Raw genomic sequence first — 19,793 nt, forward strand, 5'->3', positions numbered from 1 at the left:
GAAGTAGGGGACCATGAATTTGGAACTCTCAGTACACCATCACAGGGGGCTGATCTGTGGGCTAGTTTGCTGAACTGCTTTTTCTCTCTTTGTTACAAGTTTTGGCTTGCTGGTCAGAGGCAGTGAGAGTGATGTACTCAGAAATGAAGGTAATATAAAAACAAAAGAGCTGTGAAAACAATAAAGGCAAATGGATCATCTACAAATATTTTTGTATGCATTAAAAGAGCGAGAGAGATCATTGGTGACTTTGAAGAGAGCAGTTTCAATTAAATGGCGAGGTCAGAAGCCAGATTGCTGAGGGCTGAGAGATGTCATGGAGGCTTTGGGCATAAAAATGCTGTCTCAAGTTTAGCTGAGAAAGGAAGACGAGATATAAAATGATAGCTACCAAGGATGGTTGGATCAATCCAAGATTTTTTAAAGTACAGAAATTACATGGATGTGTTTGTAGGCAGAAAAAAAGGAGCAGAGAGAGAGAGAGAGAGAGAGAGAGAGAGAGAGAGAGAGAGAGAGAACAATCTGCAATCTGCAAGTTTTCTCAAACAATATTCAATAGTGGACTACTTTTGGGGGTGGCTAGGTGACGCAGTGAATAGAGCACTGGCCCTAGAGTCAAGAGGACCTGAGTTTAAATATGACCCCAGACACTTAACACAAAAACTAGCTGTGTGACCTTGGGCAAGTCACTTAACCCCAATTGCCCTCCAAAGAGCAAAAATTAAAAAAAAATACTTAAAACAAATATTGGACTACTCGGGCAGCCAATAAACATTTATTAAATACTATGTTCAGCATTGGGGGTTAAAAAAAAAAGGCAAAGCCAAACACTGCCCTTGAGGAGCTCACATTTTTATTAGAAAGATAATATGTAAATACCTATATACATACAATTTTTCTAAGATGGGAAAGTGATCTCAGAAGCTCTGAGCAGGTAGGTGGCACAGTGGATGGAGTCTTAGGCCTGGCGTTAGAAGGACCTGAGTTCAAATGTGACCTCAGATACTTAGTAGCTGTGTGACCCTGGGCAAGTCATTTAACCCTGTTTGACTCAGTTCCTCATGTATAAAAATGACTTGGAGAAGGAAATGGCAAACCATTCCAGTTATCTTTGCCAAGAAAACTCCAAACCGGGTCAGGGAGTGTCAGACAGGACTGACAAAATTGAACAATCTCAGAAGGGCAGGCACTAGAAACACTGAAAAGACTAGGGGGAGCCGTTCAGCTCAACTCCTACTGGTCAAGAATCTCCTGAAGGAAATTTCCTGGAGTGAAGTATAAAGGGGAAAAGGGGCATTTCATTCAGAAGAATACTCTCTGAGTGGGACAAGATGTCCTCTAAAGGTCTGTAATTGTGGTGCAATCCATAAAGCTCTGAACCTGCAGTCGGAAAAGATCTGAGTTCAAATCCAGCCCCATATACTCATTAGTCATGAGACCCTGGACAAGTCACTTAACTGCTCTCTGCCTCAATTTCCTCGCCTGCGAAAAGGGCATGGCATCTACCTTCCAAGCCCATTGTGAGTATCCTTGAGGTGGCACAATGGATGGTCCTGTAATCAGGGAGGCCTCAGGGTGCCTTTAGACCTTTACCTTCAGATGTGTGACCCTGGGCAAGTCAATCTACCCGTCTCAGAACTTTCTTCCCAGATTTGTTGTGAGGATCAAACGAGATAACAACCGCAAAGCTTTTCACAAGGTGTCTAATAAGCAATTTTAAAGTCATGTGGCAAACTTAAAATATGTTACATTTATTTAGCACCTCCTATGCGCCAGGCACCGTGACAAATGCTTTGCAAATATTACTCCATTTGAGCCTCACTCCTCGGAGGTGGGTGTCATTACTATCCCCATGTTACAGATGAGGAAACTGAGGCAGACAGCGGTAGAGTGACTGGCCCAGGGTCACACAACTAACAGGGGTCTAAGGCTGCATTTGAACTCTGGTCCGCTCCAGAGCTCCAGGGCTCCTATCCGTTTGTCACGTTATTATTCTGCCTGTCCCCTCCCGGGTGCGCGTCGTCACACACCCACACGAAAATGAGTCAGTAACTCGCCAGGTGCTTCCAAGTACGGCTGCGCATGCGTCGTCAGGAGCGACTGACGCGCTTCCTTGCCAGGACCCCCTGCGCATGCGCAGTAGCCCTCCCCGGCGTCCAGCCCCCTTCCTGAGGAACTGCTGCGAACTACTGCGAGCGGCGGCGACTGCGGCGGCGACTCTTTCATCCGGGTCTCCAGGGCTCCCGTGAGTGTTCTCGCAGTCCGGGACTCCCCCACCCCCACCCCCCCCGGGCGACCCTCCCCGTCTCCGCGCCGCCCGAAGTGTGGCCTATAGTCTTTGCCCGGGCAAGAACACGGTTACCCCGGACCGGCCGCAGACCTTTGTCCGCCGCGAACCCGGCCCCGGGTCCGAGGTTGCGGCGCCGGGGGAGAGATTCCGGGCCTGCAGCCTCTGCCGCGGGAGCGGGGAGGGGGCGGGGAGTCAAGGCCAGATCCCCCGAGCCTGTCACTGTCCCCTGCGGGGCCCGGGGCAGCCCTCTGAGAGGGCACGATGTACGCGAGTGGAGACCCCGGCGGGTCCCGGCTGCTCCAGCCCCTCACCCAGCAGCCGCCTCCACAGACCACCCCCGCCCCTTGTCCCGAGGTGGTGGCCGTGGGCGTTTGGGGTCCGAGGAGCTCCCTGGGAGGACGCCGGGAGCCGTGGCCCCCGAGGGGCGGCGGGGCACCGGGGCGGGGAAAGGCTCCCGTCCGGCCGAGCTCGGGCTGCAGCCCCGCGGATCCCCGGGCGCCCCTGCCCCAGTCACGTTCTACACGCCCGAAAAGAAGTGCCTGGAGTTAGGGAGGTGGGCGGGTGGGGACCCCCGGGCCTCCCCCACTGCAGGGTGCCCCGGCCCCCTGGAGGGGGCTTTCGCGGCTGTCCCCGCCGCATCTCTGCCGGGGCCGCTTCCACCCCTCCTTCCTTGGGGATGTCAGTTGCGTGGCAGACTTCAAGCCAGCTGATCCCAGGGTTTTGTAGTTAGGGTCCAACCAAGTAGGGTATGTTGAGGACTTTATAAGCGTTAGCTGAAGCGTGATTGAAAGGTGGGCTCTATGTACGTAAGACGTGGGGTACTCAGCCTGTCCAGCCTCACATCATCTCCAAGAATCCAATACTTTACGTAATTTTATGTAGACTTATGATTTTCAGGGGCGGCTAGGTGGCGCCCTGGAATCTGGAGGGCCTGAGTTCAAATCCACCCTCAGACACTTAACACTTACTAGCCGGGTGACCTTGGGCAAGCTGCTTAACCCCAATTTCCCTGCCTTCCCTCCTCCAAAAAAAGAGTAAATTTGTGATTTTCCACGTATAAGGGAATTTGATAGTTTTGCTGCATTACTGAACTTTGCTATTTCCTGAAAAATCACATGCTGACAGTTGTGATAGTCCGTATTTTATGTTGAGCCATCTCTGTTGATGAGATTTCCCAACATTAGTTATTGAAGTGGTATTGGTAGTAGAGCTTTTGAAGGCACTCGAGATGAATCACTCTCACTTTCTAAAGATTGGTGTCTTTTGTGTGTGGAATACACCTTACCAACTGCTTTCATGAACTTTGTCTTTTTTGATCCTCATAACATGCTGTAATGTAGATAGGGCAAGTAGTATTATTACTTAATTTTATAGGTGGAAAAAAAAAAAAACCTTAGACTTAGAGAAATTAAGCAACTTGTCCAGCCTTGAACAAGCAGTAATTGGCATAGTTAAGACTAGAACCCAGGTCTTTTGTCTTTTGAATCCTCTTCTATGCTACTTCTTTTATATGTTGTTCTGGTATTGGCTTTTTTCCCACTTTGTCTCTATTAGGTGGTTGATCAGCATATAGGGTCTTAGGGTTAGAATACTACGAGACTTTTTTCCCCGTTTTGGATTTAGATGTTGATTTTTAAAAGCTAGGATTTGCTTATCACACAACACATAGTGAAAATGCTAATTTGAGTGATTCTAATTGATAACTTCTTTCTTGGTCAGCTGAATAGACTTTTGTAATTGAGAGTACAAAACATAACATAACTTAGTTTTAGATAACTAACTTTCTACTCTAGGTATCAGCATTATCTGTAGTATTGTTGCATTTATTTGTTTCAAAATTATAGCCCAATAAAGTTTCTAAAGAAAATTCATATGTATTTGAAATCCTGACTTTATAAAATGATAAATCACACAATCATTATTTGTGACCTTTCAGAAAAGTTGGTTTATGTTTTCAGTAACAAGGGAAATAAGATGCTTGAGCTTTGTTGCAACCAAGATTTAACTTATAAGTTTCTTTTTTTTTTCAGATATTATGCAGAGGATGCCAAATGAGACTACTCAGCACTCAGATCAAACTGAAGAGAAAGATTATTTAAATGGCCAGTTTTTCAGCAATGCTGAAGAAACAGCCTTTGATCCAGAAAATGGTGGAGCTCTTGATAAAATGGGAGAAAGTTTTACCTTTTCTGCTTTTGATAATAGGCCATCTACTTCTTCAGTAGTTGGTATGTTTGAAGTCCCAAGGAAAGGACAGCCCTTGTTGCATATAAACAGACAGCAAATCCAGTCTGTGGAGCACAGTGCTCAAGCAGTTGAACTTAAAGGTTTGGGAGTTGATGTCTATGACCAAGATGTGTTAGAGCAAGGAGTGCTTCAACAGGTAGATAATGCAATTAATGAAGCCAACAGGGCAGCTCAACTAGCTGAAGCAGAAAAAGAATACCATTCAGTTTTAGATGATCTCAGGTAAGTGAATACAGTCTTTGACTCAGAGTTTGTGTTTAAGAATGTGTGAAAAAATTAAAAAGCCATAGATTTTAGAAGTTAGAGAAGATTCAAATATGTACTATTTAAAATAGAATTTATTGTTTACTTTTAAGTTTTATTGAATTCTATCCTGAACAAGTTAAGTTGATGACAGATTAATTTCTGCTGAACTCTTTATTTGACTTGGAAATTTGTTTTTTGTATTAAATACTTATTGGTCAATTCATAGGATCATAGACTTTATGGTGGAAAGGGTCTTAGGTCACTAGTCAAGTTTTGCAGGTGAGGAGGCAATCCCAGCAGCTCTTACCCTTAGTATGTAATTCAGCAGGGATTGAACTTGGTATCTTATCTGAAATCAGATACAGTCCTCTTTGTAATTCCATGCACCACCTTTTGAGAACCATCCTTGTCATCCATTTCCATTCTGCCTTGGCCATTTCAGCATTTTATCTGCATTATTGGGTTTTTTTTTTTAATTGGAGGAAAAGCACTTTGTACTTTTCCAGTCATATTACAATACTGACTTGACTGATTGAATTAGAATCATTGAATTTTAGAGTGGAAAGGGACCTTAAAAAACATAGTCAAATGCCCTCACTTTGAAGGTGAGACATCTGAGGCCTAGAAGGTCTAGAGTTGCCCAGCATTATATAGCAAGTTAGTGGTAAAGGTAAGAGGAGACTAAAACCTGGCACTCTTGACTGTCTTTATACCACAGTTACTTAATAGCTTTAATAGGCTTTTTATGTTTTAAGTGATTGATCTGAATAATAAATAGGATAGGATTGGAGAGTTAGAAACACTATGACACATAGACCTCAGGAAAAAAAATCTGATAAATTATTGGGTTGTTTTAGTTTAAATGCATTTTCCATTTTAAATAATTTCAGTGAAAATACTTCCAACTTTTAGACCCTGTTATCCTAAGAGATAATTTCTTTTTCATAATATCTTTTAAAAAATCTTAAGAAAGGATATAAACACACTAAATTGCATAGATGTCAGGCAGATAGAATTTTAATCTGCATTATGAAAATTGAAACCTGTATTTTAGAAATAATGTCGCGGGCGGCTAAGTGGCACAGTGAATAGAGCATGAGCCCTGGAATCAGGAGGGCCTGAGTTCAAATCTGGCCTCAGACACTTATTACAAAATCTAGCTAGACATTATCACAAAAATCTAGCCGTGTGACCTTGGGCAAGTCACTTGACCCCAGTTGCCCTCCAAAAAAAAGAAAGAAAAAAAAAAGAAAAGTCATGATGGCAATTGACCGTATATAGGGCAATAAAATTCCTTCTCTTAAAGAGATATAAAATTTATTTTTGTTATTGGAGAAAGTTATTAAAGTTTAAAAACTGCCCAAGGACTTTATGACAATGCTATAATATATGTATGAAGTATAAGGTCAAGCAATACTATAAAACCCCCTCAGTGCATATACTTGTTTGACCTGTTTTTGTTTAATCATATGAAATAATCTCATAATTCTAGCCCAGCATCCTCAGTGTCAGTAGCATTTAAAGCAAATTGAATTTTCATCTCGTAGCAAATGTGGATTTTGGTTCTGCTAGGTAAAGGACACTTTACTTTCTCATTTTATGATGACCATTTTGTCAGAGACTCTGAAATGAGAGTATATTACATATAAGCTTATATATAGTTCAGCAGTCTGACCAATTACCATTAAATGCTATTTACATATTCTTTTTGTCATATCTATAATCTATGCCCTTAAAAGGGTAAAAATATACAGGATTTTTGTGAAAGCTCTGTATAAATTAAATTTTTTTTTCCTTTTGAATGAGATTGTGTGAAAAGAACTGGAAGTATAGGGGCGACTAGGTGGTGCAGTGAATAGAGCACCGGCCCCGGAGTCAGGAGGACCTGGGTTTGGATCTGGCCTCAGACACTTAACACAAAAACTAGTCGTGTGACCTTGGTCACTTAACCCCAATTGCCCTCCAAAAAGCAAAAAAAAAACCAAAAACTGGAAGTATAATGTCAAATGTAGTAATGAGTTGCCCATCAGTCCCTTGTAAAAATCAGCCTCATTACTTTAAAAATTACATCTCACATTAAATCATTTAATTCTGACTGGGCATGATGCCACATACCTGTGACTGAAGCTGGTGTATCACTTGAGTTAAGGAGCTCTGAGCTGCAGTAGGACTAAAGCTGATAGGGTGTGACTACTAAGTCTGGCTCTGATATGATGAGACCCCCATATCAGGGTGCTGTTAAGCTGCATCAGTTGGGGCAAACTGGCAATTTTCATGTTGGGATCTCTTTTAGGAGGTGATTGGTGGATTCTTTTGATTTCTATTTTACCTTCTGGATCTAAGATATCAGGGCAGTTTTACTATATAATTTCTTGAAGTGTGGTGTTTAGGTTCTTTTTTTCATCATGAGTTTCAGCTAGTCCAGTAATTCTTAAATTATCTCTCCTAGATCTGTTTTCAGATCAGCTGTTTTTCCAGTGAGCTGTTTCACATTTTCTACTATTTTTTCATTATTTTGATTTTGTTTTATTGTTTCTTGATGTGTCCTGGAATCATTAACTTTCATTTGCCGAATTCTGGTTTTTAGGGAATTATTTTATTCAGTGAGATTTTGTACTTCTTTTTCCATTTATCCAATTCAGCTTTTTTTTTTTTTTTAAAGCAATCAGGGTTAAGTAATGCTCAAGGTTACACAGCCAGTTATTTCTGGGTGTGGTGCTAAGTGTCTGCGCCTGGATTTGATCCCCAGGTCATCCTGACACTGGAGCCGGTCCTCTTACTTGCTGAGCCACCTGGCCACCCCAACCAATTCATATTTTTAAAGAGTTCTTTTCTTCATTGAATTTTTATGCCTCTTTTTACCATTAGGCCAATTCTGGTTTTTAAGGTGTTATTTTCTTCATTATTTTTTGTGCCTTTTTAAAAAACCAACTTGTCAATTCTCTTTTCATGATTTTTTTGCATCACTCTCATTTCTTTTCCCAATTTTTCCTTTGCCACTAATCTCTTTAACTCTTCCAGGAATTCTTGTGGAGTTTGTGTCCAATTAACATTTTTATTTGAGGCTTTGGTTGTAGGGGTTTTCTCATTGTTGTTTTCTTTTGAGTTTTGTCTTCTTCCCTGCCAACATGGTAGCTTTGTATGTTTAACTTCTATTTTTCTTGTTTGCTCATTTTCGCTCATGTTAAAAGTTGGGCTCTGCTTACCTGTCCCAAGCTTCAGGCTTTTTTGTGATGCTGTTTTCAAAGCAAATTCTGGGGGTCTGCAAGATTTTAGTGCTTCCAAGGTGGTATGATCCAGGGAGAAGCTGTCCTGATCTGTGTTCTGGTCTTTGCCAGGAAGCTGCTCCCTTGTGACCAACCCTCCATGCTCATCTCTGTCCTGGAACTTTGACCCAGATCTGCAGATGGGCAATAGATTTGCCAATCAGTGCCAGCTTCACCCAGTTGTCAGCAAAGGGTCCCATGTAATCTCTTTAACTAGTTGTCTGATCCCCTTACCTAAGAACTCTTCATTTTATTCAACTCTTAGACCCCTCGTTTATATTTTCATCATAAAGACTTGGATTTCTAATAAATAATTACATGGACATGTAGTGCACAGAGTATTGCAGAATAATAAAGAACATGAATTATGGAATAATGCTTAATGTGAAGATCTGAGTTTGAATCTTCCCTTAGAAACTTTTTAGCTGTGGGATCTTGGGCAATTCACTTAAGCTCTTAGCCTCAGTTTCTTTATTTGTAAAATGAGAATAATAATAGGTAAGTTGTCAGGAGGATCAAATAAGATAATATGAGAGAGGTTCTCACATTGTACTTTCACAAATAATTCACATTTTAGAAACATCTAAAAAGTCTTTGTATAGGGAACTCTCTGAGTTGATATTTAAAAAGGATGTTTACAAATGATGGAAGTGTGAACGTGAAAAGTGATAATCCAAAAGAATTTCTTGGACCTATCTTAGAAAAGTTAATGCCCAGGAAGATCTAAAGCTCATAAGAAAATGTTAAACGCCATTAAAATGACTATTTTGGGTTCCTTTGCAACAAGAATGGGGAAGGAATTGAACCCATTCTTTGGGGGCAGATGTATTGTTAACAGGACAAAGAATTGAGTCTAGCGACTCTTAATTATTTTATATTTCCTGTGCTAAGATAAATGATATTTAAACTGGAAAATGTAGAACAAACCTAGTAAAAAAGAAATAAAACTTAAGATTGGTAAGGAGATAAGAGACCACCCAGTTGTTGTTCTAAATGGGTTTAAGTCTCCCAGCTTGTATGAATTCTGTACCAGGGCACTGAGGTAATTTGTCAGTAAGATTTCTAGAGAAAGTGAAGCATGAGAGACATTTCCAAAGCTTCATATCTTGTTTTTTTTTAAAGAGGGAAAGAAGTAGATTCTGTAAAATACTACTGGTGACTTTAATTTTAATTCCCAACAAAATTCTGGAACAGATTAGTAAGCAGATGGTTTGTGAACACTTAGAAAGAAAAGCTGTGGTCTCTAAGAGCCAGGATGAATGCATTAAAAACAAATTACACAAAATTATCCTTTCATTTTGAGGAGATTACTATCCTGGTAGATGAGGGAAGTTGATCTAGTTGTTTAGTCGTGTCTGACTCTTTGTGATCCTATTTGGGGTTTTCTTGGCAAAGACACTTGATGAAACTTACATGAGGAAACTGAGGCAAATAGGGCTTAGTGACTTTCCCAGGGTCATACAACTAGTAAGTGTCTGAAGCCAGGTTTGAATTCAGAAAGATGAGTCTTCTGACTCCAGACCCAGCCCTCTATACATTGCACCTAAGTGGCTCTAGAAGTGGCAGATAGTTCAGTAAGGCATTTGAGTTTATCTTGATATCCTTGTAGACAAGATAGAAAAATTTGGGTTTGGGCTAGATGATAGTTGAGTAGGATGGATTTTTAATTGGTTGAACAACTGTATCCAGCATCTGCTAATTAATTATTTGTTATAAACCTGAAAGGAGATACCTTGTGGCATGCTGCAGAACTCAGTTCTTTGCCCTGTTAAATTCATTTTTTTCAAATTATTTTTATGTCATGCTTATCAAATTTATGGGTATCCCTAAGCTGGGAGAGAGAGTTAATATGTTTTATGACAAAATCAGGATCTAAAAGATCTTGTTAGAGTAGAATGATGGACCAAATATATAATGATTTAGATAAATATCAAGTCCTCCTCAGGCTTATCATGACTTATGTTCAAAAATCAACTTTGCAAATATTAAGAGAATTGGGAATTTCATGGGGGAAATACTTGGGAATTTTAGTTGACTACAAGCTCATTATGAGTCATTAGTGTAGTTGACTGAAAAACAAACAAAAACACAATCCTAATGTGATTAATATTGACCAGAATAAGGGAAGCTAATAGTTCTTTTTTATTCTCCGATGAGACCATGTCTCTGAGGATTCCTGATTCACATTTTATGTAGTGAGTTCACATATTTTAACACTGCTGTAATGATTAGCTTTTTTTTAAGACTAGGGACAATATAGTGGTCCCTAAGGTCCATGTAGTTTCCTTCTCTGCTAGAAGTTTCTAGTAGACAAAAAGTTAGAGGAATATAATCACAATTGTTTTGAATCTTCAGTTCCTATGTTCCTAGGAAAGTTCCTAACATTTATAGAAGTTTAGTTCTCTGATTTAACTTACAATGTATGTCTATCTCTAGTTAATTCCTGACCAGTTTGTGATTGAGACAAAGTTCAAGTTACTGGAAACATTTGGGTAAAGAAGCTGCAAAATATATCATAATGTCTGCTGATGGTGTCCTAGCAGGAGAAACTGGGAAAGGAGCAGATCTTTTCTTGCAACTTGTCTTGTTCTTTGAGGAAGCACTGGTGTCAGTTCTAAGTCTTCTGCTCTGAGATCCCTGTTGACCTGACAGCCCTCCTTAGCATCTCCCTTGTGAGGTATTGCTGAGGAGTACTTTCTGCTTCTGGCCATGCTTGAGCTCTTGATTGTTTCTGGCTCATCTCTAGGTGGACTCACTCTTTCTCTGCTGCCGGCCCCTCAAATGTCCTTTGCTAAGTGCTCAAATCCTGAGGTATGTCCAGAGGAAACCCACCTGTGTGGTGGATTTCTGTTATCTCGGTTAACAGCTGAATGAAGTGGGGGCAATTAGCTTGGAAAAGGCTAGATCTTAGGGAGACATTATATTTTAAAGTTTCTGTGTAACAGAAAGGGAAAACTTTACAACAAAAATGAAAGGAACCACTCTGTAGGTGATACTGAGGCTGGTAAGTCTACAAGCATTTATTGGTCATTCACTGTGATTATTTCGAGGTTGGCTGGCTACTTATCAGAAATGTTAAAGTAGGCATTCATGTATTAGGAAGGGTTGTTGTAGTAGATTAATTTAAGAGTTCTTTCTGGTGCTTAGATTCTTTGTCTAAGAGCTAATAGCTTTTTAACACATTTCATTATGAATGTTTAACAAGGATACAAAACATAGCAAATTACATGAATCTTCTTCATGAAAATTAAAATGGTATTTCTAGTTATTTTAGAAATAATATTAGATGGCTATTTGGCATACATTGGACAATGAATTTTCTCTTTTCAAGATGGAATAACAAAAATTTAAGGAAGGAATTAGTAATTTTGAGGGGATAATTCAAGGTTGTTTTTACTTATTTTTATTCACATGTTCTAGAGGAACAATCATAAAATCAGAGTTCTGTGAATTACTTGGTAAGGGAATTCCTTCCATTAGTACACAGGGCCCATGTGTTGCTTACTAAGTAAGGATTAGGGAGTTATCTGAGGCTGAGAATGTGGGTGACTTGTTTGTGGTCACATGGTTAGCAAAAATTGTGATTTGACTTGTCATTCTGACTCCCAAGTGGATTTGATTCTAGTCATTCTGACTCCAAACGCCACACTCTATCCACTGCACCTGTGGTGTCAAACTCAAATAGAAACAGGGCCCTTGGACAGCATGGTGACTTAGAAAACCACAAATTAACATTATCTATGTTCTGTTGTATTTTTGTTTATTTCATTTAACGTTTCCCAATTACATTTAAATCTGGTTTGGGGTACAAGTGAGTTTGACACCTCTGACTACAATGTGCTGCCTCTTTTGTGCTACATATAACCAGATGTGATACTAAAAGAGTTGTTTTGCAACAAGAGATAGAAAGAGAAATTCCATTTAAAGTTACTGCAAACATTATAAATATTTGGGAGTCTACCTGCCAAGACAAACCCAGGGACTGTATGAGCACAATTACAAAACACTTTTCACACAAATAAAGACAGATCTAAATAATTGGAAAAATATCAGTTGCTCATGAGTAAGCGGAGCTAATATAATAAAAATGACAATTCTAATTAAATTAATTTACTTATTCAGTGCCATACCAATTAGACTACCAAAAAATTATTTTAACAAAAATCATCTGGAAGAACAAAAGGTTTGGAATGTCAAGGCAATTAATGAAAAGAAATGCAAGGGAAGATGGCCTAGCCATACCAGATCTTAAATTATATTATAAAGCGGCAATCATCAAAACTGCTTGATACTGTCTAAGAAGAAATAAGAGTGGTGGATCAGTGGAATAGGTTAGGTACACAAGACACAGTAGTCAGTGTCTATAGTAAGCTACTGTTTGATAAACCCAAAGACTCCAGCTTCTGGGATAAGAACTCACTGTTTAACAAAATCTGCTGGGAAAACTGGAAAATTGTATGGTAGAAACTAGGCATAGACTAACACATTACACTGTATACCAAGATAAAGTCAAAATGGGTACACGATTTAGATATAAAGGCTGGTAGTATAAGCAGACTAGTAGAGCAAGGAATAGTTTACCTGTCAGATTTGTGGAGAATATGACCGAACAAGAGGTAGAGAAACATTATGAACATGATCATATGGATAATTTTGATTACCTTAAAGTGAATTTTTTGCATAAACAGAGTCAATGCAACTAAGATTAGAAGTGAAGCAGAAAGCTGGGAAACAATTTTTATAATCAGCGTCCCTGATTTCTCAGATATATAGAGAACTGAGTAAAATTTATAAGAATACAAGTCATTCCCCAGTTGATAAATGGTCAAAGGATATGAGCAGTCAGTTTTCAGATGAAGAAATTTAAAGCTATGAATAGTCATGAAAAAATGCTCTGAATCATTATTCATTAGAGAAATGCAAATCAAAACAACTCTTGAGGTACCACATCACACCTATCAGATTGGCTAACATGATAAAATAGTCAAATGAGAAATGTTGGAAAAGATGTGGGGAAATTGGAATACTAATGCATTGTTGGTGGAGTTGTGAACTGATCCAGCCATTCTAGAGAACAATTTGGTACTGTGTTCAAAAGGCTATAAAATTGTGCATAACCAGTAACCCAGCAGTACTACTACTAGGTCTTTATCCCAAAGGAATCATACAAATGGGAAAAGGACCCACATATACAAAAATATTTATAGCAGGCTTTTTTATGGTGGCCAAGAATTGGAAATTGAGGGGAGGGCCATCAATTGGGGAATGACTGAACAAGTTGTGGTATATGAATATAATGTAATACTGTTGTTCCTTAAGACATGATGAGCAGGCGGATTTCAGAAAAAACTGAAAAGACTTACATGAACTGATGCTGAGTGAATTGAGCAGAACTAGGAGAAAGAACATTGTACACAGTAAGAGCCACATTGTGGGATGACTAACTTTGATGAACTTAGCTCTTCTCAGCAATGCAAGAATCTAAGACAACTCCAAAGATTCATGATGGAAAATGCTATCTATATCTGGAAAAACAACTATGCAGTCTGAATGCAGATCAAAGCTTACTATTTGCTCCTCCCTCTTTTTTTTCTTTGTTTCTTCTTTTTCGTGATTTTTCCCTTTCGTTCTGATCCTTCTTTTACAGCATGAGTAATGTGAAAGTACGTTTAATGTGAATGTATATATAGCGCTTATGTCAGATTTCAATTTGGGGAGGGTAGGGAGAGGGAGAAAATTTAGAAATTAAAATCTTATGGAAGTGAGTGTTGAAAACTAAAAAAAAAAAATCATCTCAAAAAAAAGGTTCATTCTATCCTTAAAAAATAGTTGTTTTGGGCAGAAGAAAAGTAAACAATTCTTTTGTCACTTACACAATTCAAATATTAGTGGTCATTTAAAAATTCGGAGAAAATTTGGTAGTCTTCCATGATGAGTATTTAATACTTGTGCTTGCTTTCTATAGTATTAATGGACAGTTCCTTTTATATGGCTTACAAATGGTAATGACTTTATTGTTTTTTAATATGTGCTGAATTTAAAATAGTCATTGAGATGAAAATTAGCAGGTTTGGGCCTCTGGTAATTCTTTAAGTTATTTTTGTATCTAACAGTAAGAATTCTGGCTTATTTTATATCTACTTAATATTGTATGGAATGTTTTTGGTTCTGGCGTCTTTCTATTATTAAAACTGAAAAATACCTACCATAGAGTGGAAAATAATTTTTTTTCTTATTTTTTCAGGTCATGTACAACATCTCTAAAGCAAATTGATACAATTATTGAGCATCTTAGTCCTCAAGCTGTCGACAACAAAGACATCAACAGAAAACTAGATTCTGTAAAGAGACAGAAATGTAATAAGGTGATTGGAGAAAAGTGTTCAGTGTTTTCTAGCATTAAAAATGATAGCATCTGGAATTATTTGCTCATTTCTGGAGCATTGTACAAAGTATATACATTTTTCAAAGGAAGTTAGTTTGTAGTTAGCTTAAATTTTTTTTAAGTTCTGATATTTTAATTCTCTTGTCCATAACATTGCATTGATATGTCGAACATACACAGAAACATAGAAATTTCTTCACTGAATTTATTTATACCAACTTGGGGTTTATATAGAATGAATAACCTGAGATTAACCACTTACTTTTCCTTTGCTTGTATATTCTCTCTGGCTCACCCATTTTCACATTCAAAGACCTCCTGCATTCACTCAATGCAATGCAAACACTTTTGTCTCTTGCCCCTTATGTCCTGTTTTCCTGTCTTGTGTGTGAACCATAGTATTTTTCCTGCAAGGCGTAATGGAAGCTTTGCTTTCTACATGGGCCTTTTTCCCTAGCTACCTTAACTCTCCCACCTTACCCCCATACCTTCTTTGTATTTTGTATCTAGTTATGTATATACTTGTTTGTCTTCCCCCATAGAATGTAGACTCCTTGAGGGTTGGACTCTTTCACTTTATTTTGTCTCTAGTGTCTAGCATGGTGGCTGGTACATAGTATGTGCTTAATAAATACTTATTGATTAATTCATATGATATGAAACACTTTTAGGTTTTCTGTTAGCTGTACCTTCACAAAAATTCACTGTAGCATTTAGACCTGACTAAGCCTTTATGTCATTTCAATTCTTTCTGTATACTAAAAGGAGCTGACAGACATCATTGTTCTCAAAACAGATTTATTATTAGTGAATTAGATTCATCTAATCTTTTATTTTTGTCCTGTCAGTGAAAACGTAGACCTGGCATACCTTACCTGCCTTCTTACTTTCTGTCATCCAGAGCTGTTATTAATGTCTTTCAGTTTCTTTCACCCAGCTTTCTTTTGATTTGCTATGGTGGCTAGAATATCTAGACACAATGGGCTATGATATTCTCAGAAGGTATTATGGGATGAGGGGATGGGAAGGAATAGGAATTACAGAAATCAGAGAGGTAGCTACCTGTCAGCTTATGGAGCCACAGTATGAAGAATTGTGTAGGGGTTAGAGATGGTGGAGATACTGGCCATTTCATTTTAGAGGAGATAGTGCAGCAATTAGAAATGACCGAGTGGTAGACTGGTTTAGGTATCTAATAGGTAGTCAAGTGGGTGAAGTGAGACACCCTAACTATTCTGGGGAAGGGAGACAACTTAGTTCAGAGAAGAAGAGTCAGGATTAGAAGTAGGGTTTGCAATACTTGAAGTTAAATAGATGTATCAGGTGGTTCTCCAGTGTAGATAGTGGTGGTCTTAGGCAAACAAATAAAGGTAGAATGGGTCCCAACACTATTTGGTATGAGTACCCCTGAGAGAGGTAGAAGGAAAAAAAACATTGTTAGGTGAGAGAGTAAGTAGTAAGGGATGGGGGTACTTATCTCTGAACCAATCATTTTATTGGGTGACAGTACAACAGAATTGTGAAAATTGTTTATTCTCTCTTTACTAGTATAATTTGCTACCATTTCCCTGCTAAAATGGAAGGGGAGAGTTTTGCAGGCATGTTGGTATGAAACTGCTTACCATTCTTAGAAACCTTTTTAGTCTGTAAAATTCTCACCTCTGCTTTCTAAAGAACAGTGACTCGAACAGTTATAAAATTTATTCATCTTAATATCCTTATTTTTTTTCTTTCACCAGTTTCTTTGTTTAGAATAACAACATTGGGAAGGAGGGGGGGGGGAGAGAGAGAGAGAGAGAGAGAGAGAAGAGTAATCTAGAGAGGAACATTATAAGCAATTGAAAGGTGGTAATTTGATTCAGAATTGCCTTTCTTTTCAACTTTTATTCAAGCTTATATCCCAAAGACTCAGGGTAGGAAGACCCAAGAAATTATTTCATACATAGCTCTCTGTCTCTGTTATCTCTTTATAGGGTTGGAGGTACATTGTGGGGCAACAACCTTGTATTCTTGGTCTAGGGGAATATAAATGGAGAGATGGGATAAAAAGGGAGATGTTAGGGAGAAGACTGTACTTTAGTACTTCAAGGATTGGTTATTTATATTGATATGGGTACTTCATCCACCAATGCTGATCATAGTCCTTCCTTAGATGATCTTTGTGTATTGTTATAGTTAACAGATTCATCATCCAGTGGGCCAACTTGTTGATAAATCTTACGGTCCCCAGATGATCTTGACAGGATTTTGTCATCAGTTCTGTACTTGAATTATCTTTAGGTTGGGAGGATCTCCCAGAGCTTGGACTTTACTGGCATAGTCTTTGAGAACCTAGAACTGTTACCTCTACATGAATCACCAAAATAGGATTTTAGTGGAGAGGGTGGAATGTTATGTAGGAAAAATGTATTTGATTTTTTTTCTCAAAATATGAGAAAAATGCAAGTAGCAATATAGTTGATAATCAAAGTTAGCTAATCATTTTTACTACTTGAACATTTGTTTCTATAGTATATATTTTTATCCCTATTTTAGTGAAGGTCTCTCAAAGAGGTTTATTTACTCAATAGTGAAATAATATAGATTAATAATTCTAAGTTCCAGCTGAGTAAATTTATAATTCTGAAAAATTAAAAGTTGTGGTAAGGGACTTGTAAAAATGCTTTTGCAGATAGGGAAGTGAGCATAACTTTAGAAAATATTATGTCTTTTATGTATCAAACTATGCTTGTATGTCTTATGTAAATACTCCATTGTTAGATTATGACTATTATATATTTCATGATGTTAATCATTTAATTGTCATGCCACTGTCTTGGAGTGAGTGTGGAAATTACACTTGAGAAATAGAAGCTGGCAATAGTTTTCAAGTCTACTGTGTACCAAGCTTGCTGAAGCTTCATATCACCATATTTTACACATTAACTTGATGATTATAGCATGGGAATGATAGTATTTTGAATATCAGTAGTTAAAACAATTACTATTAATCTGAGGTTGAGAATATATCTGCATAAGGTTCCTCTTTTTCACTTTGACTTATATTTCAAAGTTTTATAGATATTAATGCTAACCTTTGGAATTTAAGAGAAAGAAACTTCCCTGGTATTTTTTTCTGAATTGGATATTTGTTATTCAAGGAAAAACAACTAAAGAAGATTAAAGCCAAACAAAAACGTCTTCAAGCCATCCTTGGTGGAACAGAGAGAGATATTGAAACAAATCTTGTGGATTTAGAAGAAGATGAAGGTGAGAGAACAAAAGTGTCTTTCTCTGTGTTATTATCATTTGTCTCCTGCCTTTGTCATAGAAGGATAATAAGGATAATAGAGCGAGATTATCCGAGTTTTTGCCAGTGTGATTGAGTAATACAGTTATTATTAGATGTTTTGAGACATGGGGAAGTTTATGTGAAATACCCTAGTTAAGGCTTAAGTCATTACTTAAAAACTTAAAAGCATGGGAGAGCAGATACAGAGGAGGGGTACAGAGAAAGGATACAGCCAGATCTTATACACAGGAGGGGAAAGTAGCACAACTGATTATTGGCCACTTTGTGTGTTCTCCAGTGAGGAAAGAAGTATTTCTGTGCCTTGAGTCTTATGTAGTTTGATGATTGACCTTGGACTTGGCAAATCCAGGCTATGCCAAAGTTTCTAAAGCCTTTGTTATCTGATGATGCACCCTAAGTTTTATAGGGAACAGGTGAGGGGTTTGTTCATATATTTCTTAGAGAAACATGATTAGTATAGTCCTTGGACAGCTGGATCATTGTTAGAGATCTTCTAGTCCAACCCCCTTACTTTATAGATGAAGACACAGAGTCCTAGAGAGGCGCATCGGTTTATTTGCTAGGGTCACACAGGTAAAGTACTGAGTCTAAATCAAGTTTCTTTTCATGCTGTGCCATGCCTAGTTTTCCCTTTCTGATGATAGGAAGGGGAGGCACCAACAATTGATTAGGGGAAGCCTCTGATGTCCAGACATGGAACATATACTTTCAGTAATCTCTAGAGAAGGACAAGAAGAGGGGGAATATCTAAAGCAGAAGCAGTTTGCTGTAAGGGAAGCTTGATTAAAAAAAAAAAAAAGAACTTAGGGGCAAGTTCTGTTGTCACAATAAATTTAGAAAATTTTCCAAACCTGCAAAGTCACATATATCTGTTAAATTATATAGTTTTTTAAAGAGGGAAAGTAAGATTCTTGCTCAGTGCATTAGAGGCTGTAGATACACTAACTGTTGTGTTTAATGAAATACCAATCTTAACACCATAAATAGTTTAATCAACGTAACTTAACTTACTGAATTGTATAGTATAAGTCTTATATCATGAATCCATACTCTGAATACTCTCTAATGAGTTTATGGGAAGTAGGCCATACTCAACAAAAATCAGGTTTTATAAAGAAGTGTATAACCACATATAAATTTTGCTGTTGTCTTAATTTTTTTTTTCAAATCAAATACTTTATTAACTTCTGGTTTACATCATTCATTTCTGTCAGATTTTGAGTTAAAAATTTTCTCCCCATTTTTCTCCAACCCACCGCCCCAAAATAGCGATCCCACTGGATATCTCTCCCCCAATCTGCTCTCTCCCATATCTTCTCCCATACCCCTTTCGACTTTCCAGTAGGGCATGGTAGATCTCTATGCCCCAGTGCCTGTATATCTTATTTCCCAGTTACATGTAAAATAATATTAATAGTAGTATATATATTTAAATATTTGATTTTAAAACTTTGAATTCCAGATTCATTCCCTTCCTCCCTTGTCACCCACCCTTACTGGGAAGATAAGCAGTTCAGTATAGGTTGTATGATGTGTGTAGCTATGCAAAACATTTCCTTAGTGGATATATTGTAAAAGACTGACTATATTTCCCTCCCTCCTATCCCTCCTCCCACTTGCTCTGTTCTCTACTTTGATCCTGTCCCTTTTCAAAAGTGGGTGCTTCCAACTTCCCTCCCCTGCAGCCTGCCCTCTCTTCCATCATTCCCCCATCTCATCCCCTTACCCCTGCTCTCCTGTAGGGTGAGATATCCTATTTAGTGTGTGTGTCATTCCCCTCCCTCAGCCAAATTCAATGAGAATAATGTTGACCCATTCCCTTTTGCCTTCCTATTCTGACCCTCCATTGTAACCATTTTCCCTTACCTCTTCTATATGAGATAATTTACCCCATTCTATCTCTCCCCATCTCCTCTCATTATATTACTCTCTCATCTCTTAATTTCACCTTTTAAGTATCATCACTTCCTATTAAATTGGTCCTGTGCCCTCTATCTATATATACCTGTAAACGTATATACACACGTTCACATATGTATTCATACACCCATATACCCTCCTATATAG

At 38.3% G+C, this 19,793-nt stretch overlaps 1 protein-coding gene across 2 annotated transcripts in view; it reads left to right on the forward strand.

Annotated features, from left to right (window-relative positions):
- The first annotated feature begins 2,098 nt into the window (after positions 1 to 2,098).
- The window catches only part of ERCC6 (ERCC excision repair 6, chromatin remodeling factor), a 105,303-nt gene continuing 87,608 nt past the window's right edge, over positions 2,099 to 19,793 (forward strand). For both annotated transcript variants that reach the window (XM_069067228.1, XM_069067229.1), the window contains exons 1-4: positions 2,099 to 2,245; positions 4,321 to 4,759; positions 14,294 to 14,414; positions 17,575 to 17,683. In XM_069067228.1, the coding sequence (XP_068923329.1) occupies positions 4,326 to 4,759; positions 14,294 to 14,414; positions 17,575 to 17,683 (664 nt within the window). In that variant the 5' untranslated portion in view covers positions 2,099 to 2,245; positions 4,321 to 4,325. The remainder of the gene's footprint in view (positions 2,246 to 4,320; positions 4,760 to 14,293; positions 14,415 to 17,574; positions 17,684 to 19,793) is intronic.

This window comes from Petaurus breviceps, unplaced genomic scaffold (assembly GCF_028583685.1).
Source record: "Petaurus breviceps papuanus isolate PSGF00001 unplaced genomic scaffold, PetGlider_PUasm1.0 90740, whole genome shotgun sequence".
In the NCBI taxonomy this organism is placed as follows: Eukaryota; Metazoa; Chordata; class Mammalia; order Diprotodontia; family Petauridae; genus Petaurus; species Petaurus breviceps.